Source organism: Phyllostomus discolor, chromosome 3 (genome assembly GCF_004126475.2).
Source record: "Phyllostomus discolor isolate MPI-MPIP mPhyDis1 chromosome 3, mPhyDis1.pri.v3, whole genome shotgun sequence".
Taxonomy (NCBI): Eukaryota; Metazoa; Chordata; class Mammalia; order Chiroptera; family Phyllostomidae; genus Phyllostomus; species Phyllostomus discolor.
The window spans coordinates 1,877,089-1,899,422 of NC_040905.2; the positions used below are offsets into that span (position 1 = coordinate 1,877,089).

General features: G+C 58.4%; 1 protein-coding gene across 1 annotated transcript in view; it reads left to right on the plus strand.

Annotated features, from left to right (window-relative positions):
- ARL15 (ADP ribosylation factor like GTPase 15) overlaps window positions 1–22,334 on the plus strand; it is a 281,488-nt gene that overhangs the window by 77,571 nt on the left and 181,583 nt on the right. The window contains exon 2 of the mRNA XM_028519713.2: window positions 12,272–12,416. Within this exon, the coding sequence (XP_028375514.1) occupies window positions 12,272–12,416 (145 nt within the window). The remainder of the gene's footprint in view (window positions 1–12,271; window positions 12,417–22,334) is intronic.

Below are 22,334 nucleotides of genomic sequence, written 5' to 3' on the forward strand. Positions count from 1 at the left end.
GGGTTGTCCACGAGCAGCTCCCCGGGGACCGCGATTATGGTAACCACTCTGCCAGTCCTGACGAAGTTCGGAGCCCTGGAGGGCCACGGGCAGCTACGGAGTCTGCAGGCTCTAGCCAGGTAGTCGTGTATGATAGTCTGTACGAGGAATCCTTTCCACAAATTCACCAACAAAAATGAAGCATGATGTCCTTTTAAAAAAAGACATGCCTTTATCCAGTCCTTCCTTTCCAACCCCGGGACTCGGCTGTTTCTCTAACACGTTTGTTCACTGTCGGCCTTTGGGTTTTAGCGTTTTGGGGGGGGCTGCATTTCTCAGCCGGAGACCACGGCGTTCTTGGTTTTTGCTGAGCACAAACGTGATTGCTCTTATGTTCCTGTTTTCTGCGCGCTCCAGATGAATAGTCCTTTGTTGCCATAGCGGTGGCTTCACAATTTTGGTGTGATTTGCAGATTAGAAGAGGGAGACTTGGAAACGTCTGTATCACTTAGACAAATATGTTGAAAACCGGAGTGGTTCTATTTAAAAAAAAAAGAAATAGGGTTTTCAATTTTACGGAACAAAAGTGGGCTGCAGCACCCCACGCCTGTCCCGCCCGCTGACCTTCTAGGGGGAAGCTGAAAGGGGCGCGGAGCTGGTGAGGGGGGACTCAGACCTGCTGGCCTCTTAGTCACACCTGGGCAGCCCCTCCTCCCACGTGCGGCCATTTGTCCGTGGAAGTGTGGAGAGAAAGGAGCGCCCAGCGCATGTGTCTGGCCTGGGAGAGCCGGGGTCACCGTAGGCATGGGGGCTCTGAGGGGGCGGGAGGGTGTGCTCAGGGAAACCCGGGCCACACTTTCGCTCACTCTTGTCCTGCCCGCACCTGGCTCGGCTCTTCCTGGCCCTTCCCAAGACCCCGGCATCTTCCGTCACAATAAATCCACGAAATGGAGAGATCAACGGATACTGTTCCGACTCTTCCATGGTGTGTTGAGTTGTAATATAATAGGGAGAGTTTGCTGCCTCTCGGACCAGAGGACAGCGTGGTAGCTGACGGTTGCCGGCTGTGCTGCCGGCGAGTGCAGCGGCCCCTCGGGCCCCGCGGGGGCCGGTTCCAGGCACGCCGCAGACGCCCGACAGCGGGGATGCTCAGGCCTCGTGCAGGAAGGCACCTCTGCACCGCCTCCTGTGACTTCAGGCCACTCCAGGTGCTTGTGACACGGAATACAGTGCAAACAGGTGTTACACTGCATCACGTAGGGGATAAAACCAAGAGCCTGTATTTGCTCGGTACAGACATAACCATCACAGGCCCCACTCCGCAACAAGGCAACAACATAATGGAAACACTGTTTCCGATCCCTGGCTGGTTGAGCCTGTGGACACAGAACTCAGGGATACCGAGGGCCAGCGGGAGGCTGTTCAGGGGCGAACTCCATGGGAGCTGAGCCTGGGTCCTCTCCTGCTGGTGTGGCAGGTCGGCAGTCGGGCCCCCGCACGGCCACGCGGTGTGAGCCGCTGGGTGCCTGGGCTCTGGGGCCCGTGGTCCCCGCTGGAGATGTCAGAGGTCACTGCCACCTGCTGTGGAGTCTGGTCAGGGCGCCTCGCGGCCAGTGTGAGTGGCAGCTCCTGGGCGGATGGTTGCCGGGGTTACCGGGGTTACCGTGGCCGCCTGGTTCCTGCAGGTCTCTAGCTTTGTCATGGGTTCTGTGGATTGTCAGTGTCCTTCCAACAGATCCCGTTCCTGGTGTGTGCAGCCAGGGCCCTGCCTGGTGCAGGACAAAAGGGAGGAAACCTTCTAGAAAACACACCCACATACTCCAGTATTGTATTTTCCCGGCTGTTTTGAGAAATCCCTTGATATAGGGAGTTGGGCATTTTATTTGACCCCCCCCCCCCCCAAAAAAAAACCTTGTTGCTGTTCAGACTGCTTCCTAGGAAGACCCCAGTTACATGTCAGGCCCATGGGGTCCCCCCAGCATCTTCGCCAACCTGTTCGGGGCCCCTGTGTTGTGCATGTCATACACAGGACACAGTTCAAGGCGTCCATGCCTGTGTCAGTAATTCCCGGGAGTAAGATACAGCCAGTGTAAAAGCATTGATAATGCACGTGGAATCTACGTGCTACTTTTCATCTCTGGGGGGACAGGGGCTGTTTGCACCGGTGTCCGGTTCCCGGCGCGTGGGGGGCGCTGAAGGGAGGGGGCGCTGTCTCCCGGAGCTGCCGGGAAGAGCCGCCCGAGTCTGCGCGCACAGCCTCCGCGGGCGCAGTCTGGCAGCCGCTGGGGCGCGCTCCGCGGCTGAAACGCGCCTTTAAATAGCTCCCGCAGAGGAGTCGCAGCCTCGGAAGTGAGAAGAAGGCTGGCGGGGCTGCAGCTGCCCGCGCAGCTGTGGGTGCGAGGCGCCCAGCTGTGCGCCACCCCCCACCCCGCCCCGCCTCCCCCGTCACGGTCACGGTCCGGGCCCTGCCGGCAGACGCTGTCTGGCACGGGCGCCGAGGTGTGAGGCGTCAGCGTCTCGTGCTCGGGGTCGGCTGGCAGCGCCCGCCAGCCGCAGGCCACATTTGTCTGTGCCAGCAGGGACAGCAGCGTGATCCTGTGATCCGCGCGGGCGCGGGGACTACATGTAGGCCCCCCCCCCCCCGCGATGCTTTGTCTAGGTCCGCGCGGGCCAGGGAGGAGATTCGTAATCAGAGAGAAGGGACTGAGCTGTGGAGATGGGCTGGCTGTCCTCTCGGGGGCGGGGGGGGGGGCAGGGGGAGAAACAGAGCCCGTGACGGGCCCACGACTCGCCGTGACCCTTGCAGTCGCTCTCCTCGCAGCGGGTGAGAGGGGCGGTCTGCAGGTCCGCCGCTGCCGCCAGCACTCGGTGTGTCATCTCAGGTCTCTAGCGAAGGGGCAGTACAGTAACTCCAGGCCCTGAAATATCTCCATTGTCCTCTGCGAGAGGAACCCTGACTGATGGTCTCAGACATCCAGTGTGAACCGGGACGAAGACAATGGACCTCCCGATGACGGCACTGGGTGGGGCCAGCGGCAGCGTGCAGTGCCCACACGCCGCTCCTGCACCCCACGAGATCACTCTCGTTTCCCACATCGGGAACCGCATCAGTGAGCTGGCCTCTCCTCAGGCAGCCGAGGGGCTCGAGTTGAGGCTGGTCTGACCACCACGCATGTGGTCAGGGCCGCGTGCTCCATCTCCCGGCAGCACCCCTGGCGGGGGCGGGGGGTCAGACACTCGGGGGGTGCGGGAGGAGGGAGAAGTAGTGTTCACCCAGGTGCTCCGGGTCCAGGGGTGGCTCGGTCTTTGAGTCAGCCGCACTGGACAGCAGGAGGGGCATCCTGGCAGCGGACTGGGAAAGGTGGCAATGGGGGGTGTTTGGTGAAGGGCACGCAGATCAGACTGGGGGTCCCGGAAGGAAGCCGAATACGGGAGGATGGCTGGGGGCCAGTGGAGGGGGCGTGGCAGGGGCAGGTGGTAGAGGCAGGTGGCCGGGCCCTCTGAGGATGGGAGCGGGGACACGCTGGATCGAGGACTGCGCGTGATCGGCGGGCGCCACGGCAGGGTGGGCGGACACAAAACAACAACGATCTGGCCTTGTTCTGCGTGTCACACTCGGCGGTAGGCGCTCTGCAGAGATCGCAAACATTGTCTCCTGCGATCCGGTGACGACCTTTGGAGACCGGAAGTGCAGGAAGGCCCAGGTCCTACATGGTCAGCACTTTGGAGAAGGAGTCGGAGTTGGATGAGGCCCACAGGGAGGGCCCCGCTAGCGGGGCAGACAGTGCTCAGAGCAGGAGACAGCGGTGACACCCCAGACAAAGGCTGACGGCCGGAGGGGACAGGGAGACGGCTGGGACCGAGTGGGACCGGCGTCCAGGAGCTGGTGGCGGATCCTGCACGTGGGACTGAGGACCGTTGTGTGGAGCCTGCCGATGGTCCAGGGAGGATGCGCTGCCGCTTCCCGCGTGCGGAGAGGGTTCCGGGGTGGGAACGGCAAGGAAGACAATGGTGGTTTCATTTTCTTCCCTCTCCTCTGCCACCAAGCTCCTTTTCCCCGGCTCCAAAGCACCAAGTGCAGACAGGACCCGCTCTGTGGGACCTTCCCTGGGGCTTCTCGGGGACGCCTAGCCCTGCCCGGAGGCCTGCCGGTGGCCCGAGCTCCCCTGCGAGACCCTGACGCGCCCCGGGTGCACAAAGCACAGGGATATTGCTGAGGGGCGTTGAGAGTGCTGGTGCACCTCGATGTCCTGCTTTCTGCTTAGAAACATCCTGTTCCGGTAACGACCACGAGAGAACTTTTACAAAAAAGGTATTAATCTCTCTTTAGCTTTCAGCTAAATCTCTACTTCTTCCCTTGTCAGAAGAGTCGTACGCGGTCTGAGGGGGACTCAGGTGAAGCCCCGCCGTGAGCGTGTGTGTGAAAACAAACACAAACACACAGACTCACGCCAAGCGTGGTTCCCTGGCAGGCGGCCGCGCCCGCGGGGTCCCTGCTGGTTTCGTCGGGTAACCCTGTCAGGACAAAAGTTGATGCTCAAAACTCAGCTGTGCCTCCTGGCCACAGTAAGAGAAGCATTCCATCCAAAAAAAGAAGACATGTATTTTCTACTTAGCTTCCTTTCTGAGTTTCTTAGTTAAAAATCAAAACAAAACAAAACCCAAACTCATCTTCCTGATCTATTTCCAACATGAGACGACCTGACATTTTGGGTAGCTGGGAGCATATATATGAGAATCTCGGGTTAGGGGCTCTTTAAGTGTCATGACCAGCGACACGCCGTGTCCTTTCAAACCGGGACTCGTGACCACCACTGGCCTGGCCGAGAGGGCTGAGCTCGGCCTGGGAGCCACGTGGGCCCGGGCTGGCTCAGCTCAGCGGCTCTCTCTCTCCGTCCCCGCCTGGGATGTCCACCCCTCTGCAGAGCCGGGAGGCCAGCGGCTCTCTCGCTGCCAAGCATGCAATCCCCTGCTTCTGTTGGTTTCTTTTGTTGTCCTGAGCTAATAGGGACAGAGACAGGAGACAGCCCAGAACAAAGCAGAAATAATGGAGTATTTCACCCCAAAAAGGAATGCGGATTGAGAAACACGAAGGGTAAGGCCAGGACAGACTTTGTGTCCCCAGGCAGTGTGCCGTATTGGCCAGCAGCCTCAGCCTGGGACAGTTCGGGGCTGAAGCCTTCCTCAGTGAGGCGGCCGCAGGCTGAGAGGCCGGGAGGCTGGGAGGCTGGACCCTTCTCCTGTGAAAACAGTGATTGTTGTTCTCGCTAGGGTTGAGGGGGTGTTCACCTCAGAGAGTGGGTCTCTCTTGGGAGACGGGGTCTCCTGCTGCTCCGGGCACCTTGTCTCCTGCTCCCTGTGCCTGGGGCCGGAGGAGCCGCTTTGAACTTAGACGCTTGTCACCTGCTTGCGAGCCCCTCGTTTTCTCCCGGGCAGCGGGGCCTGCGTGAGACCCTCTCTTCTTCCTGCGGCGGGACAGGAAGCGCCAGCCCAGGGACCGTGCTCTCCCGGCGGGCCGCTCCCTCGCAGGCATCTCTGCACAACCCAGCTTCCCCCCACGCCTGCTTTCCTGCTCCCCCGCCCCATGTTTTGTTTGGTGTGGGACTTGCTTGTTTATGTCCTTTATGGCAATGTAACTTATTGCAAGGGGGGAATTTGAGGGCTGTTTCTTTAGAGAATTTTTCCCCTCCCACCGTGCGTAGAGCCAGCCCTCTCTGCAGCCGGCCTGCGGGGCTTCCCTCCACAGCCGAGCCTCCTCCTTTCCAGGGGACGGGGGGGCGGGGGGTGCTGAAGGGAAGAAGTGCGTGAGGGAAAGGGGAGCCCGCAGCACGGCCCAGCCCCGGCCTCTCCGAGCCGGTCCCTCGCCTCCGCCGCCCTCCCTAACTCAGCGGGGACCTGGACTCTCACCTGTGCTGGGGGTTGGGGGGTGGGGGGTGGCAGCTGTCAGCCTGCCCCGTGTGTCCTGTGACCCCGACCCCGACGCTGGCCCACACTGGCGTCCACCAGGTGTCCGTCTGCCCCGTTACGCAGGCACACTTACTGAACACGCTGTCCCCCAAACAGCCAACACACCCCACGTCTGGAGCTCGGACCCCTGATTGCAGACACGGGGGTGGCAGGGCCCAGAGGGGACCTGAGTTGGCCCAGCTCTCGGGCGTGTCTTCCTCCTACCCGTCCGCTGCCCCCGTGGAAATGCACCTGGCGTCCCCCACATGCCACACTGCCAGGTGTCACCCAGGGCCTTAGGCTTCCGGGACCCAGCAAACGGCTTGGGCCGCAGCCACGGTTCAGACCCTGGCTCCGCCTACAACTTCCTCCACCCCCGTGGGCCCCAGTCTCCTCATCTGCAAGTCGGAACCACGATAACTGTGCTGTCTGGGTTGTCCGGGGGAGTCCATGCGCTTGCATACTCGAGCTGCCGCTGGCTGGCCTGGGACCCCAGGAGCTGCCTTTGGCCTTCTTAAAGTTGTCCCCACCCCCGCCCCTCGTCCCCCGGCCTTTGCCAGCGCGGAGCCGGCGGCTCTCACTAGCCCCGTAGCTCGCGTGGTTGCAGCCTCCACACACAGACCATGTGCTGAGGGCAGACGGGGAAGCACTTAGAATCCCGTGCCTCTAACTGTCTGCAGACTGCCCGACGTTTTGTCTACGGACCTGCGTGGTGGTAGCAAGCCTGCCTGGGAGTTGGCCATTTCAGAACTGCTTCTCCTGTGAGAGCTGGGGAGGCCACCAAGCACAAGGGCCTGCTTTTGGTTTGGAGGCCCGAGGACTTAAGGGACAGATCCGCCGCAGGTTCTGGGGCGTCTTCTCCTGCTTCGGAGTCCCGACCTGTTGAGGCGGCGGCAGCCTGACTCATGTTTATGGAGCGCCCCCCTCGGGCCCCACAGGGGGCCCCGTGACCTGCCCTCGGGAACCCTGGACTGGTCTGCAGAGACCTGTATGGAAGTGAGGATGGGAGAGTGGGGGCCCCGGGTGGTGACGGCATGGCTGTGGGTCCCCCGAAGCTCACCGACTGGAGAGAGGTTTCCAGCAACTAGACGGAGCTCTGGTCGAACTGAACTTCTGCTCAGAATGAAATCATACAGTCATGATGCGAATGCCGTGTCCCTGAAGGCGAGGATCCAGCCACCCGGGATGGTGGCGGGTGATGCAGGCGGTGCCAGCGCCTGGGCCGGGGCTGCGGGTTGTGAGTGAGACTCTGAGGCTTCTCAGGACACGTCTGCTCCCCGGTGTTGCCCGGCCGCCCCGGGGAGCTGTAGAATTAGGCTTGTAAACCGGTCTTGGCACCGAGGATGAATGTGTTGGGGGGTCCGTGTGTGAAATTCTATCAGCAAGTAATTTCTACAGCCAGAGAAACAATACGAGTGGCACAGGGTTGACGGCAGGGCTGGAGACTGTGCCAAGGGCCGGGAGCGGAGCGAGGGCGTGCCGTCTGTCTCCGGGGGCCTGCAGAAGACCGCCCAGAGCGGGAGCCCCCCGAGCAGGGAGGAGAGACAGCCCGGGGCCTCCGAGGGCCTCTCAGCACCCGCCAGCCCGGGAGCGTGGAGGCTCAGACGGGCGGAGGGACTGGGGCGTGGTTTGGAAGGAGCCAGACTCATTAAGGTGCAGATGTGGAGGGAATCGAGACACCCAATTAAGTGCTTAATTAGTGCTTTACAGGGTCAATTTGCCGAGCGGTTCTTCACGGAGAACCTGCTGTGACAGGGCTCCGTCCCCAGCAGAAACGGGGACGTTTTAAGACCGTCTTGCTGCCTTGGTGCCAGGCCACCAGGCTGAAGTGGTGGCCTCCTCGTACCCTTGCACTTTGACCTGTAGCTTATTTCCCCCTAATGCACGTGTTCACTCTCCTTTAAGCAAATGTCCCGAGGTTTTTGCTTATGCTTTTTAGCCAGTGCACCTTTCAGCTGAAGATACGATTTGTGCAAGGTCTTGGACACAGAGGCTCCTGGTCCTGGCCCTTCACACCCGCGCGTCAGTCCCCTCCCGCGGGGGCGGCAGCGGCAGCTTGTGGACGCCTGCTCAGGGGAGACGCCCTGGGTGTGCCCTGACGCAGGGGGAGAGAGGCCCTGTGTTGGTTTGCAAAGGAGCGAGTCCATAGGACGCCCAGGTGGGGAGACCCGTGGACAGAGCCATCCGGGTCACAGAGACCGCGGCCTTGACTGCCCCGCCCCGGGCGCAGGGGCTGCAGCGCAGACGCCCCGGCCTCTGCTCCCTGCTGCACGTCAGGGCCAAGGGTCTCGTGTCTTCTGTGTCTGAGGCCGGACCCGCGTGGGCTGGAGCACCTGGGGGCCGCCGTGCACTGACGGGGGAAGGGGCCACAGTCTGGGCTGCGCCGTGCTCTGTGCGGTGGGTGGGCTGCCAGGCCCCCCTGTGCCCGAGGAAGCTAACTGTCACCTGCACTCCCTCAGGAAGATCAGCCTTGCGATGCACTGGTGTTTGCCTGCACCGAGCACCGTGCATTGCACCACCAACACCCCCGGCGTCCTCCTGCCGCAGGGAAGCGGTGGGGACCGTGAGGCGTGACCGGTTAACCGCGAGGAGACGGGAGCGTGCAGGGCTGAGGGCCCGAGCGGGGTGCACAATGCCCCAGTGTCTGGCCTGGGAATGCGGCCCGGGCTCGCCACTCGCCGTCAGGCCTGCCGACAGCATTGTGCTCGGCATTGTGCGCAGTGAAAGGGGCGCGCTCCTCACAATGGGGGGCTGCCCGGGAGGCAGACACAATGGACTCCGGTGCGGTGCGGGCTCGGGGCCCAGACGAGTCATTTCAAGGAAATTGACTACGAGATCCGCAGCTTCATTAAGTTTTAAAACGAAACACAGGGGAAAACATAAGAGTTTGTAGGAATGGATTCAAAAACTGTGGGCGATATGTCCCCCGTTCGAAATAACATATTCTTAAAAGCCTTTTTTTAATTGGCACAAAATCGGATACTATTTCTATTTAACTGTAGGGTTTATTTATTCACATCAACATTCAAAGATTCTGCCTTGTAATACTTGTTACTCCAACCCTGAGTTGAGGCTCTCTGTGTCCCCAATGCTTTATTTCCAAATGCTGTGTTTTGTGGGGCAGGGTCGGGGGAGGCTTTTGTTTTGTTCTGATTTGGCTTGGCTCTCCCGGAACGGTTGGAAGTGCGGGTCCTGCGATTCTGGAGAGAGACTGGGGCGGGGGGACACATGGTGGCAGGCGCTCCCGGCCTCTGTGTGAGGGGGCCGTGGGGGCAGACGACGGAGACAGAGACAGAGAGAGCGGAGGGGAACGTCACTGCCGGTGGCTTGTGTGGTGGCAGTGTCTCGGGTGCCCTAGAGCATGCAGATGGGCAGTGCGGACAGTGCCGGGCTTGCCTGCGAGGTTCGCACACTCTGGGTTTTAGAAAGAGCGGGAAGACGGAGTCCGGGGACGTTTGGCCAAGCTGCTGAGTCATACTGGCACGAGGACGCTCTCCGCCGGGTGGTGCCGTCATCATCTGTGTTCGAGATTGATGAGAGTTGGGTTTGGGGCGGGTGCGGGCAGTCCGGGGGAGTTCTGGCAGAGGCTCGGAGCAAGGATGGGGGTGACCACAGAGTGGGGCTCCCCTCCCCCCAGCTGAGGTCAAAGCAGCCCAGGCAGAGAAAGCACAGCCCAGGTGGGACGCGGCGGGTGGGGTGGCCTGTCGCAGTTCGGTCTGGTGGGGCGCTCCTCTGCGAGCTGCTGCCTGCTGTGGTTGTGTTCAAGGGAAAACATGCATCATCATATGTGCACACACATGCAACGTATGTACATACTTTACACGCACACACAGCACATGCCATACATCACACACACAAGGATGTACCCACAGCACATACCCATGTACATGTAACATATATACACCATGCATGCACATGCAAAACACACCGAACCTGCATGCATACCCACAACACACAAGCACACACAATGCACACACATGCATCTCTTCAGAATACCCCCACCAGGCCTGGAGACGGGCTTCCCCTCTGGGAAGGGGAGCCCGCGGGAGGTCGGCTGCATGCGAAGTGGCCGCACCCAGAGTGCACCCCCAGCCGCAGCCCTTGGTCTTGCGGGGGGTGGGGGCGGGGTGGCGGCCTGAAGTGCAGCGAGGCCGAGGAGGGTGGCCGCATGGAGGCAGACAGACGCCATCGGGACCCCTCGGGCTGGGACGCGCTGAGGACATGTGGGCAGAGTTTAATCCGTCTGCGAAGAGCATGGATTAGAGCAGAGTTGTTTACCAGAAGCAGGCAGAGCCTCTTGGAAGCCGAGGGGAAGGGAGGCAGAGACAGAACGCGGCCCCGTGATGTGGATAAAAGGGTCTGTGCACCAACACCCCGTTCTGGGAACCCAGCTGGCGGCCGGCGCTGCGGCGACGCGGGAAGGAGAGCGCGGGGTTTCTCCTGTTTCGACACCCTCAGCTCGGAGCCCGGCGAGCACAGGCTGAGCCTCCCCCTAGTCCCGCGCTTCTTCTTTTTTCCTTACGTGAAACTTTGTTGCTGTTGGTTCTCGTTCCACGGTGACTTGTTGAGGGTGCGTCCCCAGCCCTGGGGACAGGGACGCCGAGGTGAGGGTGGACGCACAGTCTGATGAGGAATGAGAGACGGCGGAGTCTGTGTGCAGAACTCCTAGACGTGCGGGGGCAGTTGGACACCAATGCTAACGCCCTCTTGGGATGGGCGCAGGCAGCCCCGAGGACGGGGTGCCTGAGCCGGACCTGAACCCCGAGGAGGGCGTCGCTCTGCCGAAGCTGGGGGCAGCAGCACCCGCGCGTGTTGGAGAGACGTGGGTGCGAGAGGCTCAGTGCGGCTGGGGGCGGGGCGAGGCTGGAGGGCCTTGCAGACAGGGGTCAGGGCTCGGCCCACGAGTGGGGGACGCTGTGGATCAGGGCCAGGCGCCTGTGATCAGGTTTCCTGAGTGACCTTGGGGTGCGGGGTGCTCGTGGGGAAGGGCGAGAGCAGGAGCGGACGGCCCGGGCCCGTGGGAGCGTGCGGATGGCGTCCAGGCGGCCGGTGCCTGGGCTGCAGATGTGCGCAAGGACGCCAGAGGCCTGGCAGTGCCGGTGTGGACCCAGCGTGCCTGTGGGGACTGGGGAGACGCCGCGGGATGGCAGGGAGAGATGGCGAAGCTGGTTCTCGAAGGCAGGGCAGCAGTCGGGTGTCAGGCTCAGCCTGAGGAAGGAGAGTCAGCCCAGGCTTCCTAGCAGCCACTCCTTGTGGTCTCTGGGCGACCAGACGTCCGTCTGTCCATCCTGCCCGGCCTCCCTGTCTCTCTCTGTAGAACCACCCAGGATGAGAGTTTGGTGTAGGGTGGGTCTGGACTGACAACCGCCGCCCCCTAGGGAAGGGGTGTCAGGCTCCTGGAAAGACCAGAAACGGCGTGAGTGATCTCCAGGGTCCCAGATGTCCTCGCCTTCGCCTCCCGCAGGGCCGGCTGGCCCCGTGACGGGCCACAGACCGAGGCTGACAAGGGTCGGCCGGCAGCGCTGGCCGGGGGGCTCCAGGGAGTGATTTTGAAAGGATCCTGTTTTGAAATAAAATCAAAGGGCTGTCGGGCCAGCACAGGGAGTGTGCCCGTCAGCGGTTTCCTGGGCGTCACCCGTCACCACTGACACTTTACCACGGTGCTTTGTCACGCTCCCTGCGCGTGCACACGGAGCAGTTTCCTGACCGGTGCGCTGCAGGGTCACAGCCCTCCGCCTCGGGACGCCCACACGTGCGGTTCCCGGAGCTCGGTTTCCCTTCCGTTCCCCGCAGCGCGGTGCCCACGTTCGGGATGCCGAGCCCGTGCGACGGGGGCTCCACTCTGCAGCCTCTCGTCAGCCCTCGCCTGCTCCGGTCGCAGTGTCGTCTCTGTGGCACTGTCTCCCAGGCCCCACCCGGGCCCCAGTCCCCTGTCCCCCTGCCAGCTGTGACCTGGGACACTTCCGCCGAGTGCTCTGATGGCTTTGACAGTTGGGACTCGGGGGTTCTGGAGAGCAGGCCCACCCCCTTGAGAGCGCTTTTGGAGTGGCCTGCCTGACCCCTCACTGCCCGTTCAGGGTGTGCGTTTGGGGCAGGGAAGCGGGGTCCCGATGGTGCCCCCTGGAAGCCCGCCTGCTGCAGGGGGCTGGGGAGTCTGCACCTGCGTCCCTCCTGGGGGCGGTGACCGATCTCGGGCTACGTTCTCTGCTCTGGTTTCCCTGCTCTGAAGCGACCTCCCTCGCCTCCTGCTGAGCGGTGGGTTATTTAACTGCTTCTGGATACGCACTGACTGTTGCCGAGCTCTGTGCCTGTGTTCTCACGAAGCCCCCTTCCCCTCTCTCGGCAGTGTTTCCGAGCACTGTGCTGCAAGGGACCGCCACCCGCACGGCCGGAGTATGACCTGGTGTGCATAGGGCTCTCGGGCTCCGGCAAGACCAGCCTGCTGTCCAAGCTGTGCAGCGAGAGCCCCGAGCACGTCGTGTCGACCACAGGTGGGTGCCCACGCCTCCCCCGTCCCCCCCGCCCCCGGGCGGTCTCTCGGCCTGTCTGTTTTTGGGGTGCCCTCCCCTCTCCTCCTGGTGAGGTTCGGTGCTTCCGTCCGCGTCCTTGCATTGTAGGCTGTCTGCCCTCCAGAGCAGGTCTGCGGGGCTCCGGTGATGTTCAGCTGCCGCACCCTGCCTCCCTCGGCGGGGTCGTGCCGTGCCACCCAGTGAGCCGCGCTCAGGAACCTGTCACTGCAGACTGACCTCACACCTGAATTTGGCTCCCATAACCACGGGTTCCGCGGAGGCCCCTTGAGGGTCACGTCCCGTGAAGTGTCACCGTGCCTATGTGTGCCTGTCACACCGTCCCTGAGCCCCACAACTGATGGAGTCCATGTCCTCTTCCCTCTGCGTTGTCACCGGAGGCAGTGGGTGCAGGGACCCTGACCAGCGGGGCGGCGCTGTTCCCGGAGACGGCCCAGAAACGCCAGCCTGGGCCCTGGTGCCCCCTCAGGGACACCCGGCAGTGTGCGGTTGTCCCCCCGGGAAGGCAGCGTGTTCCCGACTTCTGCTGGGCACAGGCCAGGGATGACTCCTCCGGCCCCCAAATGCCAAGGGCCCCTGGAGCTTCTGTCACCTCCCCCCCCCCCCAACACTGGCCCTTTCCCCCTGGGAGTGGAGCAGGAGCAAGGGCACAGGGGACAGAAGGCAGGGGAGGAGCGGCTGTCATGGAGGAGCTGGCCAGGCGGAGCCGTCATCTGGGACAGCCAGGAAGATGGTCCATTCAGCCTGCTTTTCTTGAATACCTACTGTGTGCTACATCCAGTGTCGGGACCTGGGAATGAGCAGTGGCCCCAGCACTCAGGAGACTCGGTGTGCTGGCCACAGAGTCATGAAGTTCATGTCCAGAAGTACACGAAGGAGGAGGGGTCAGCATCATCTGGAACGGGGGGAGGGAAGGATGCAGGATGGAATGTTCTAGGTCAGACCTTGAGGACGAGTAAGCCTGGGGATGGGCAGGGGTAGAGACTGGGATGGGAGGAGGAAGGGTTTGGGGGCCGAGGGAGAGCTGGAGCGAAGGCCGAGGGGCCTGGGACCGACGGGCACCGCCTGGGAGCCACACCGCCGTGCGTCTGCAGGGCACGGCTGGCAGGATGCCCGCGGTCGCATCACGAGATCGGCAGTGGCCACGCCTTGGCCACCCTCTTACACTGCACCCACGATGGGGGCTTCTGTAGGCCGTGCAGGGACATCTGGGCATGTAAGCCAGAAACCACTTGATCCCATACCCACTGGAGAGGGTCCCACTAGCCCTGCTGTGGAGGCTGGGCGTGGAGCTCCCGTTGGCCATTTGCAAAGGCCGTGACCTCGGCGCGGGGCAGGGAGGAGGGACGAGGCAGGCCTCACTGGAGGGCGGCAGTGCTGTCTGCGGCCGACAGGCCCCGCTGGGTTTGCAGGGTGAGAGCAGCGAGGAGCCATGGCGGCCCTGGGCCTGGCTGGGTGCTGGGCGGAGGTGCAGTCATTGCCTGGGTCCCCTAAGTGGCAGGAAAAGTACAAGGACCCAGAGCCGTCCACAGTTTAGGCTGGGTTTTGCCGCCAAGTACGTGGGAGAGAAACTGCGAGTGTCGAGAGCTGCTCAGACTTTAGAATCGTGCGGAAGGACCCAGGGGGCCTGTGTAGAATCAGACACCCAGCTCGGATCCAGGCCAAGAAGAGGAGTGGGGGGCCTCAGAGGCGGCGAGACCACGGAGCGGACGTGCGGGGCTGCGCAGAGCTGGCCCGTGATGCCATTCCTGGCCACCGCCTTCCGGATCCCTCAGCCAGAACCGAGGGCTCCCTGCACCCCTTCCCCCCACCACACGTTGTCCCCTTTCCCAGCGTTTACTGCCCGCTGCCCTGCTATAGACGTGTGCCCCTCCCCATCCCAGGGTGAGGGCTCCTCAGGACAGAGCGGAGCCCCGTACCTGGCTCTGCACCCCCAGAGCTGGGCGCAGGTGTGGGCACCGTTACCAACACCTGCGAGTGCGTGAGCAGACAGCGGTACATGGAGTCAGTTTTACTTTCGGCATCTCAGAGAGCCTCCCGGCGGCCGAGCGTGGCCCGTAAGGTCCTTTTTCCATAGTCTGTCTTCTAGTCGCCTGAGGATCAGAGGTAGGGTGATGGGGACAGCGGTGGGGTGTCAGTTCATGTCTTCCCTTGAAGTCAGGTGGGACCTGGGGCTTAGGGTTTCTGGTACGAGTCTCTGTTGCTGTTTGGCAAACTGTGGGTATCTTTTGAGAAGTGTGCTCTATAATTATACGAACTTTACTAACTTCATAATTCTTTTAAAGCAAAGTCACTTCCCCCCAGAATGTGTAAGAGTGATACAGAGTAACTGTTCTTCATTTCGCTGAGCCCCAAACAGGAAACACTACAGCTAGACGCACAGTTTGGAATTATAATGTGAAAAAATGTAACCACTATGTTTGTCATTTATTATTGGTAAATGACTGTAGAATATGTTTTGTATCTGCTTTCACTAGAGGTTTGAATGATATTTTCCTTTTCTTGGAAGCCGTCGTGATACTGTGTGCTAGCTGCTTCCTGATGAATTGGGTATCATCGGGTTGGCTAGCTTTCTGGGTACCAGGCCTCTGTGAGTTGTCATCTCTAAACCAGGCACAGTGCCCTCTGGGAGGCCTCTTTGGAGAACTCTCCATCCAGAAGTTTACACCCAGATTAGAAAGATAAGTATTCTAATGATAAACAGTTTACACTTACTGAACGTTTAATATGTGCCAGGTGCTAAGACAGAATGCGGTATGTGCTGTGCTGGTGGTATAAATAAGGGAGTTAAAAGAGAAAGGGACCGTTTCTAACATGGGGTGGAAGGAGGCCCGAGGGGTGGGCAGGCTATAGCAGGGAAGAGTGGGGTGGGGGGCGCGGGGCAGAAAGCGGAGGGGCGTTCTGAGAGTGGGTGGCCTTGCCGGAGGCCCAGGATGCAGGGCGTGCTGTGACCGGAGGTGAGAGCCTGTAGGGGCCACTGAGAGGGACCTGGGGCGTGGAGAGGGGACCCAGCACGTGAGCTGTCCTGGGGATGGAGAGCTGGCGTCGGGTGTGACAGATCCCGCTGGGGACTAGAGCGCCCAGGGAGGAGAATAAACACCAATCTGACCCAGGCTCTGGCCCGGGGATTGAGTGCGTGGCAGGAAGGAGGGAAGACGGAGGGGACAGTGTAAGGTGAACAAGAGTGAGTTTGGGACGGGATGACGTGGAGGTGCTGGCGGGCCTTCCAGCCACGACCCAGGCGCCTGAGGCCAAGCTGGCGGGAGTCCGTAGCCCGAGCTGTGGGTCTAAGAGAGCGCTGCCTGTGGGCTCGGGTCAGATGGCCGAGGGGCGCAGGGTGGGGAGGGGGTGCGATCGCCACTCCGTCTGCACGTGCGGAGAGCCCGACCCAGGGCAGCCGCTGCTGCTCAGCGCTGAGGACACGCTGATGAGCGGAACAGGCGAGCACCCCTGCCCTTGGGAGCTCGCGTGCCAGCCGCTGCACTAGACGGGGGTCGGCCCCAGTCAGCCGTGAACAAGGGTTAAACAGTGTAAACGCGGGTCTACGACCTGAGCGGGGGCCACTGCAGGTGGGGACAGTGCGGTGGCCGAGGGCCGAGGGCCGATGGCAGAAGTGGCAGAGGAGGGTTAGCGCAGAGGCTAACCCGAGGCCCGATGGGCGGGGGGGGCGGGGGGGGCGGGGCAGGCGGAGGCTGCCCTTCTCCCTCTCTGGGCCCTCGACTAAGATCGCACATGCATTGCTCTTTCGGGAGGGCAGACGGGAAAGAGGGACAGTCGTGTCCAGGGCTGAGTTTTACAAGGGAAGGTGCCGTGCGCGGGCAGGCTGGCAGACAGAGGTGCGGGGGCGGCGGTTGGGGGGGAGGGCGGGGCCGCGGATGCCGAGGGGGCGGGGCCGCGGATGCCGAGGGGGGCGGGGCTGCAGATGAGGAGAGGGCGGGGCCACAGATGAGGAGAGGGCGGGGCCGCAGATGAGGAGAGGGCGGGGCCGCGGATGCCGAGGGGGCGGGGCCGCAGATGAGGAGAGGGCGGGGCCGCAGACGCGGAGAGGGCGGGGCTGCCGGCCCAATGGAGGACTCTGACGCAGAGGCCGACGCCGACGCAGAGGCCGACGCCTACGCAGAGGCCGACGCCAACGCTGAGGCCGACGCCGACGCTGAGGCGGACGTAGATGCTGACGCTGAGGCGGACGTAGACGCTGTTGCTGACGCTGACGCCGACGCCACGCCGACGCGGTCGCCAGTCAGTCAGGACACCGCGCTGAGAGCCGGCTCCCTCTGCCGCGGAAGTAACTGAGGGAAAAACCGGACAGAAGACACGAAAGAGTTTCCGAGGAAACGAGCGTCGAGCCGCCAGGCCAGCCGCCCCGAGCGGCGAGGGGAGCCAGCGCGCGCTCGTCAGGGTGCGTGTGTACGTGTGTGCGTGTGCGCGTGTGCGCGTGTGTGTGTGGAGAGAGGGAAGGGGGGGAGAGGAGGGGAGCCACACGGGCGTGGGAGGACGGTCCTCCCCCGGCGCCCTGTTCCCCGCGGGGGCGGGGGCGGGGGCGGGGCGGGTAGCGGTGGGGGGTCACACGGGGAGGGGACCGGACTCCGGGCGGGGACCCCCAGCGCCGGGTGCGAGGCGCGCTACACGGGACTGGACGCGTGAGGCACACGCTACAGTCCCGCCCGCCCGCGCAACCCCCTCCCCTTCAGCAACACTACGTCTTGCGAACCGGGTCAGTCACCCGGACGGATGACACCGCGGTGGGCGGTGGGCGAGTCCTCGGGCCGCGGCACAGCCCCGGGGGGGGGGGGTCGCAGGGGGGCTGGGCGGGCTCCTTGCCCTGACCCCGGGGTGGGGGAGGGGGAGCTGAGAGCGGGGCCGGGGCGGCCGGAGTTCAGGGGACTCGGGGCCGGAGAGGAGCGAGCTCCCCGCGGGGGAGCCCCCGGGGTCCTCGGAGCGTCTCCCCCGAGTGCTGAGCAGGGCATTCCCGGCAGGCACCTGAGGAGACTGGAGGCCGGGGGAGGCGCTCGCTGCAGGGGCGGCGGGAGAGCACCCGCTCCCACCAGCTGGACCGGAGCAGTCTCGGGGTCCGAGGAACGGGGTCCGGTTTCCGGGGGGCCTTGCCTCAGGGGTCGGCCCTCAGCCGAGCTCTTCTCCCGACCCACGGAGTCATTCACGTTAAGACCGAAGTCTCCAAGTTTCCTAGTAGCTTCAGCGCATCCCCAAAACAAAGCTGGGTGCGGTTTACAGAAAACAGAATTTCCTAGCACTCAACAAGGTGGAATTCTCCATGTCCGACTTTCAGGGAAAAACGATCAGACCTCCAAAGAGGCCAGAAAACATGATTCATAACGAGAAGAATAACCGATCGGTGAAAACCGACTCAGAACTGACACAGGTATTAGAATTAGCAAAGAAGGGGATTCAAACTGTTGTTAAACTGAATTCTGTTTGAAACCTAAGTAGAGATATGGAAGATGTTGAAAGAAAAAAAATTCGTTATGAAATTTCTTTTTTGAAGATTTTTATTTATGTATTTATTTATTTATTTTTTAGAGAGGGAAGGGAGGGAGAAAGAGAGAGAGAGAAACATCAATGTGTGGTTTCTGGGGGTCATGGCCCACAACCCAGGAATGTACCCTGACTGGGAATCGAACCTGCAATACTTTGGTTCGCAGCCCGTGCTCAATCCACTGAGCTACGCCAGCCAGGTCCTTATGAAATTTCTATCGGCAAATACTACAATATCTGAAATGAAATATGCAGCAAATGGGATGAATGGCAGATGAGACCTTGCAGAGGAAAAGATGACTAACCCTGGTCGCATCGACATTAGCGATTATCCAAAGTAAAAACAAAGAGACAGAGGAAAACATGCAAAGAACAGCAGCGAGCTGTGGGGCAACTTCAGGGCACCCGGCATACGGCTGAGTGGGGTCTGCGAACGTGAGGGGAAGAGAACGGGACGGGAAAAGATTTGAAACATTTTTAAACTCGAAGAAAACCGCAAACTTGGATCTGAGAAGCTCACTGATCCCTAAGCATGAGAGACAGGAACGGAATGAAGCACGTTAGCAGGACATCACTCCACACCGGTGACCAAGATGTGGTGGTTAACGTATGGGCCAGCTTTGCCAGGGCCACAGTGCCTGGACATGGGGTCGAACGTATTTCCAGATGTTTCTGTGAGAGTGTTTTTGGATGAAATTAATATATGAATCAGTGGATTTTGAGGAAAGGAACTTGCTCTCTCTAGAACATGGGTGGGCCTTACCCAGGCAGCTGAAAGCCCGAATAGAACCAAAGTCTGATGTCCCCAGAGCAGGAAGGAATTCTGCCCCGATTGGCCTTTAGCCTTGAAGTGCAGCACCGGTGTCTTCCTGGTTCTCCAGCCTGCAGTTTTGGAATTGATAGCCTCTACGATCGTGAGAGTCGGTTTCCTAAAATAAGTTCTCTCTGCATTCACACACACGCTGTTCGTTCTGTTTCTCCAGAGAACCCTGAGTATACAAGGAGAAAATCTTAAAAGCAAATAAAAGATGTTATAGAGGAGAAAAGATGAGGGTGACTTCAGATTTCTCACTGGAAACGATACAAGCGAGAAGAAGCATCTAGAAAGTAATGAAGCAAAAAAATGATCAACTTATGATACCCAGCAAAAATATCTCTCAAAAAAGAAAGACACACAAAAAGCTAAAACAATCTATTGCTGGCAAACCAGAAGCATAAGAAACATTAAAGGAAGCCTTTCAGGCAGAAAAAAACATTTCTAGCTGGAAATTGGGTTCTGTACAAAGGAATGGAAACCACCAGTAATGGTGACTACATGGGTGACTATGTGAGATTCAGTTCTTACTGTCCCTCTTTTTTTTAACCATCATTTTTACTGTCTCTGTAAAAGATAATTGTTTAAACAGCAATAACAAAATATTGCAAGGCTTATGGCATATCAAAGTGAAATGCATAAAAACAGGAGCATAAAAGTCACAGTGGGAAAAGGGAAGCTCACTATTCCACAGTTCTTATTTGTGCAGTGACATAGGTGGAGTGAAGGTAGACTGTGATAAGTTAAAGGTGTGCTATAAACCACAAAAATAATAGTACCAGTGAGGCAGCAAGTGTGATAGGATGGAATTGTCAAAAATATTTAATCAAAAGGCAGAAAAAAAAACCCAAAAAGGACCAAGAGTAGATGGGACAGGTAGAAACAAAGTAGCAAGGTGGGAGATGCACACCTAACCATCAGTAATTCAACTAAATGTAGATGGTCTAGATTCTTCCATGAAGAAGCTGATATTGATATGCTTCTATACAGAAAACAAGACCCAACTGTATGCTGACCTAAGAGAACAAAGTTTAAATATAAAGACAGGTCAAAAGTAAAAGGATGGGAAATGGTATGTTGTGCTAATAGTTGCCCAAAGAAAGTCGGACTGACTATATTAATACCAGACAATGTAATTTTAGAGCAAAGACAGACACTGGGGATAAGGCACTCTATTTATTGTGATGAAGGCACCATTTAATCAAGAGAGCATAATAGTGCTCAACATTTACATGGCTAATAACAGCTTCAAACCACAAAAAATGACAGAACTCAAGAGGGAAATAGAGAAATCCACAATTAATAGTCAGAGATTTCAATATTTGCTATCAATTACTGATAGAACATGTAGGAAGAAAATCAGTCACGTCGACCTAATTAACATTTCTAGAACATTCCACCTACAACGTAGAGGACATTCTTCTCAAGTGTGCGTATGGAACATAACAGAGCATAAAACAAGTCTCATTAAGTTTAAAAGAATTTAATTAATACTAAATATGTGCTCAGTCCACAGTGGAATTGAACTAGAAATCACTAACAAGATCTCCAGAAAAATCCTCAAATATTTGGAAACTAAATTACTTCTCAATAAGCCACGGACCAAAGATGACGCCCAAAGGGAAGTTACAGCGCATTTTGCGCTGAGTGGAAGTACCATGTATGGAACGTGTCGGATGTTTCCATAGTGAGGCTTGGGGGAAGTCGTGCAGCACCGCACACCGACGTGTGAAAAGAAGGGTCTTGGTCCGTGGTCGCCGTAAGGAGCGAAGAGAGGGGAATGGATTTCACCTGAAGTAAGAAGGAAAACACAATGAAGATGAAAGTAGAAGTCAGTGAAATAGAAAAATAATAGAAAAAATTATTCGAATGAAAAGCTGGTTCTTTGAGAAGATCGATAAAATCATAAAAGTCTAGCCAAATTGATAGGAAACAAAGAAGGCACTGATTAACAATATCAGGATTGAGGAGAGGTTACGTTGATATAAATCCTGTGAACATTAAAAGGATAATAGAATGTATGAAGAACTTCATGCCAGTGAACTCGACAACGTAAATGGATGTGTGTCGGGGTCACTGGGAGGCTGGTCTGCAGGGCCTAGTGCCATATACACGTGTTCTGCACAAAGACAAAAATGGACGAGCCTTCTGCCCGAAACTCATTCCTTGAAGGAGGCACTGTTCATTGTGTGTGACAATGGCAGGGCAGAATTGGGACGGAGGAGAGAAGGAGGGTGAATGCTTGTTTGTTGTGCGTGCGCCGTAGCTGTAGACGGAGGGTGAGAAGTTGCAGAGACATCAGGGATGGCGGAGAGGTGCGCGGAGGGTGGGCGGCAGGGAGGCCCAGGCAGGCGCCGGAGATCCCACAGGTATTGCCAGCATGCTCAGATAGACTTCTGGGTTCTTTCGGTGTCAGAGCAGGAGCCTGTGCGTGTGTGTGTGTGTGTGGGGGGGGGGTTGGACTGGAGGAGAACAAAGGAGGTGGAATGACAAGGACGAATGTCACGAAAAGGTAACTAGGAGAAGATATGAGGATGTCAGAAAGCCACACCCATGTGGAGCACTCAGTGTGGAAGGTGAGAAAAGAAGCACAGGGGCCTGAGCAGAATAACTAGAAAGGCAAAGATCACGGAGCATAACTGCACACGAAGGTGGAGCTACTGGAAGGCTAGACCCAAGACAAATGCTGTTGAGAAATGTTTGCATCAGATGAGAGCTGATGGTCAGCCCACCTGGAGAATTCAGTCATATGCACAAAGGGTATCTAGAATCGGATTGATAAACTAGTGAAGTCCACAGAAAGATAACTCATAAAAAGAATGAATGGCAGACACATAAATGGAAAAGGTTTAATGTTGCCCAAAACTCAGAATAGACAAGAAAGTGTTAATTTGATACCTGAATTTACCCACTTGTGTTTCTTTATGGCATGCCCCAGGGCTCCTGGGGCTGTGGGGGCATGCCTCACTGCTGGCGTGGTGACTGGTGAGGGTCCCTTTTCCTGGAAAGCTGCTCTTCATGGAAGGCAGAGGTTACCACAACAGCCACATTGTTGACCTGCTACAATAATTGGGCCCCTGAGAATTGGCTTTGAACATGTAATTTCAAAGAAACTATGCACACTCTTTGCATTACTTGCAACATTTTATATTACTAAAACTTTGAAGTAATTTAAACGTCCTATAGCAAGGGAGTTTGTTAATTAAATTGTGGTACTTCAATTGAATTTATTGTCCAATCTATAATCTTTCTGGTCTTCAATAGAAGAAAGTTAAATTTACATTATTTGCAAAATTCAAGCATGTAGGAGTAGAGTTTTGAATCAAAACTATAAAAGAACATGTCAAAACAATAATATGCTTTGTTGCTATTGCCAAATTATATGACATTTCACTCTTTAAAATGACATATCTATAATGTTACGGTGATACCAAGCCAATTAGAAACGCCGTATTTGTTGGAAGAGTTTGGAGCCGTTGAGAAGAGAATCTACCCTGGAAACTGATTTCTTAACACGAAAACACCCCCCAAAGGGCACATCCGTCTGATGGCAGCCAGGAGAGAAGGTCTGCCTT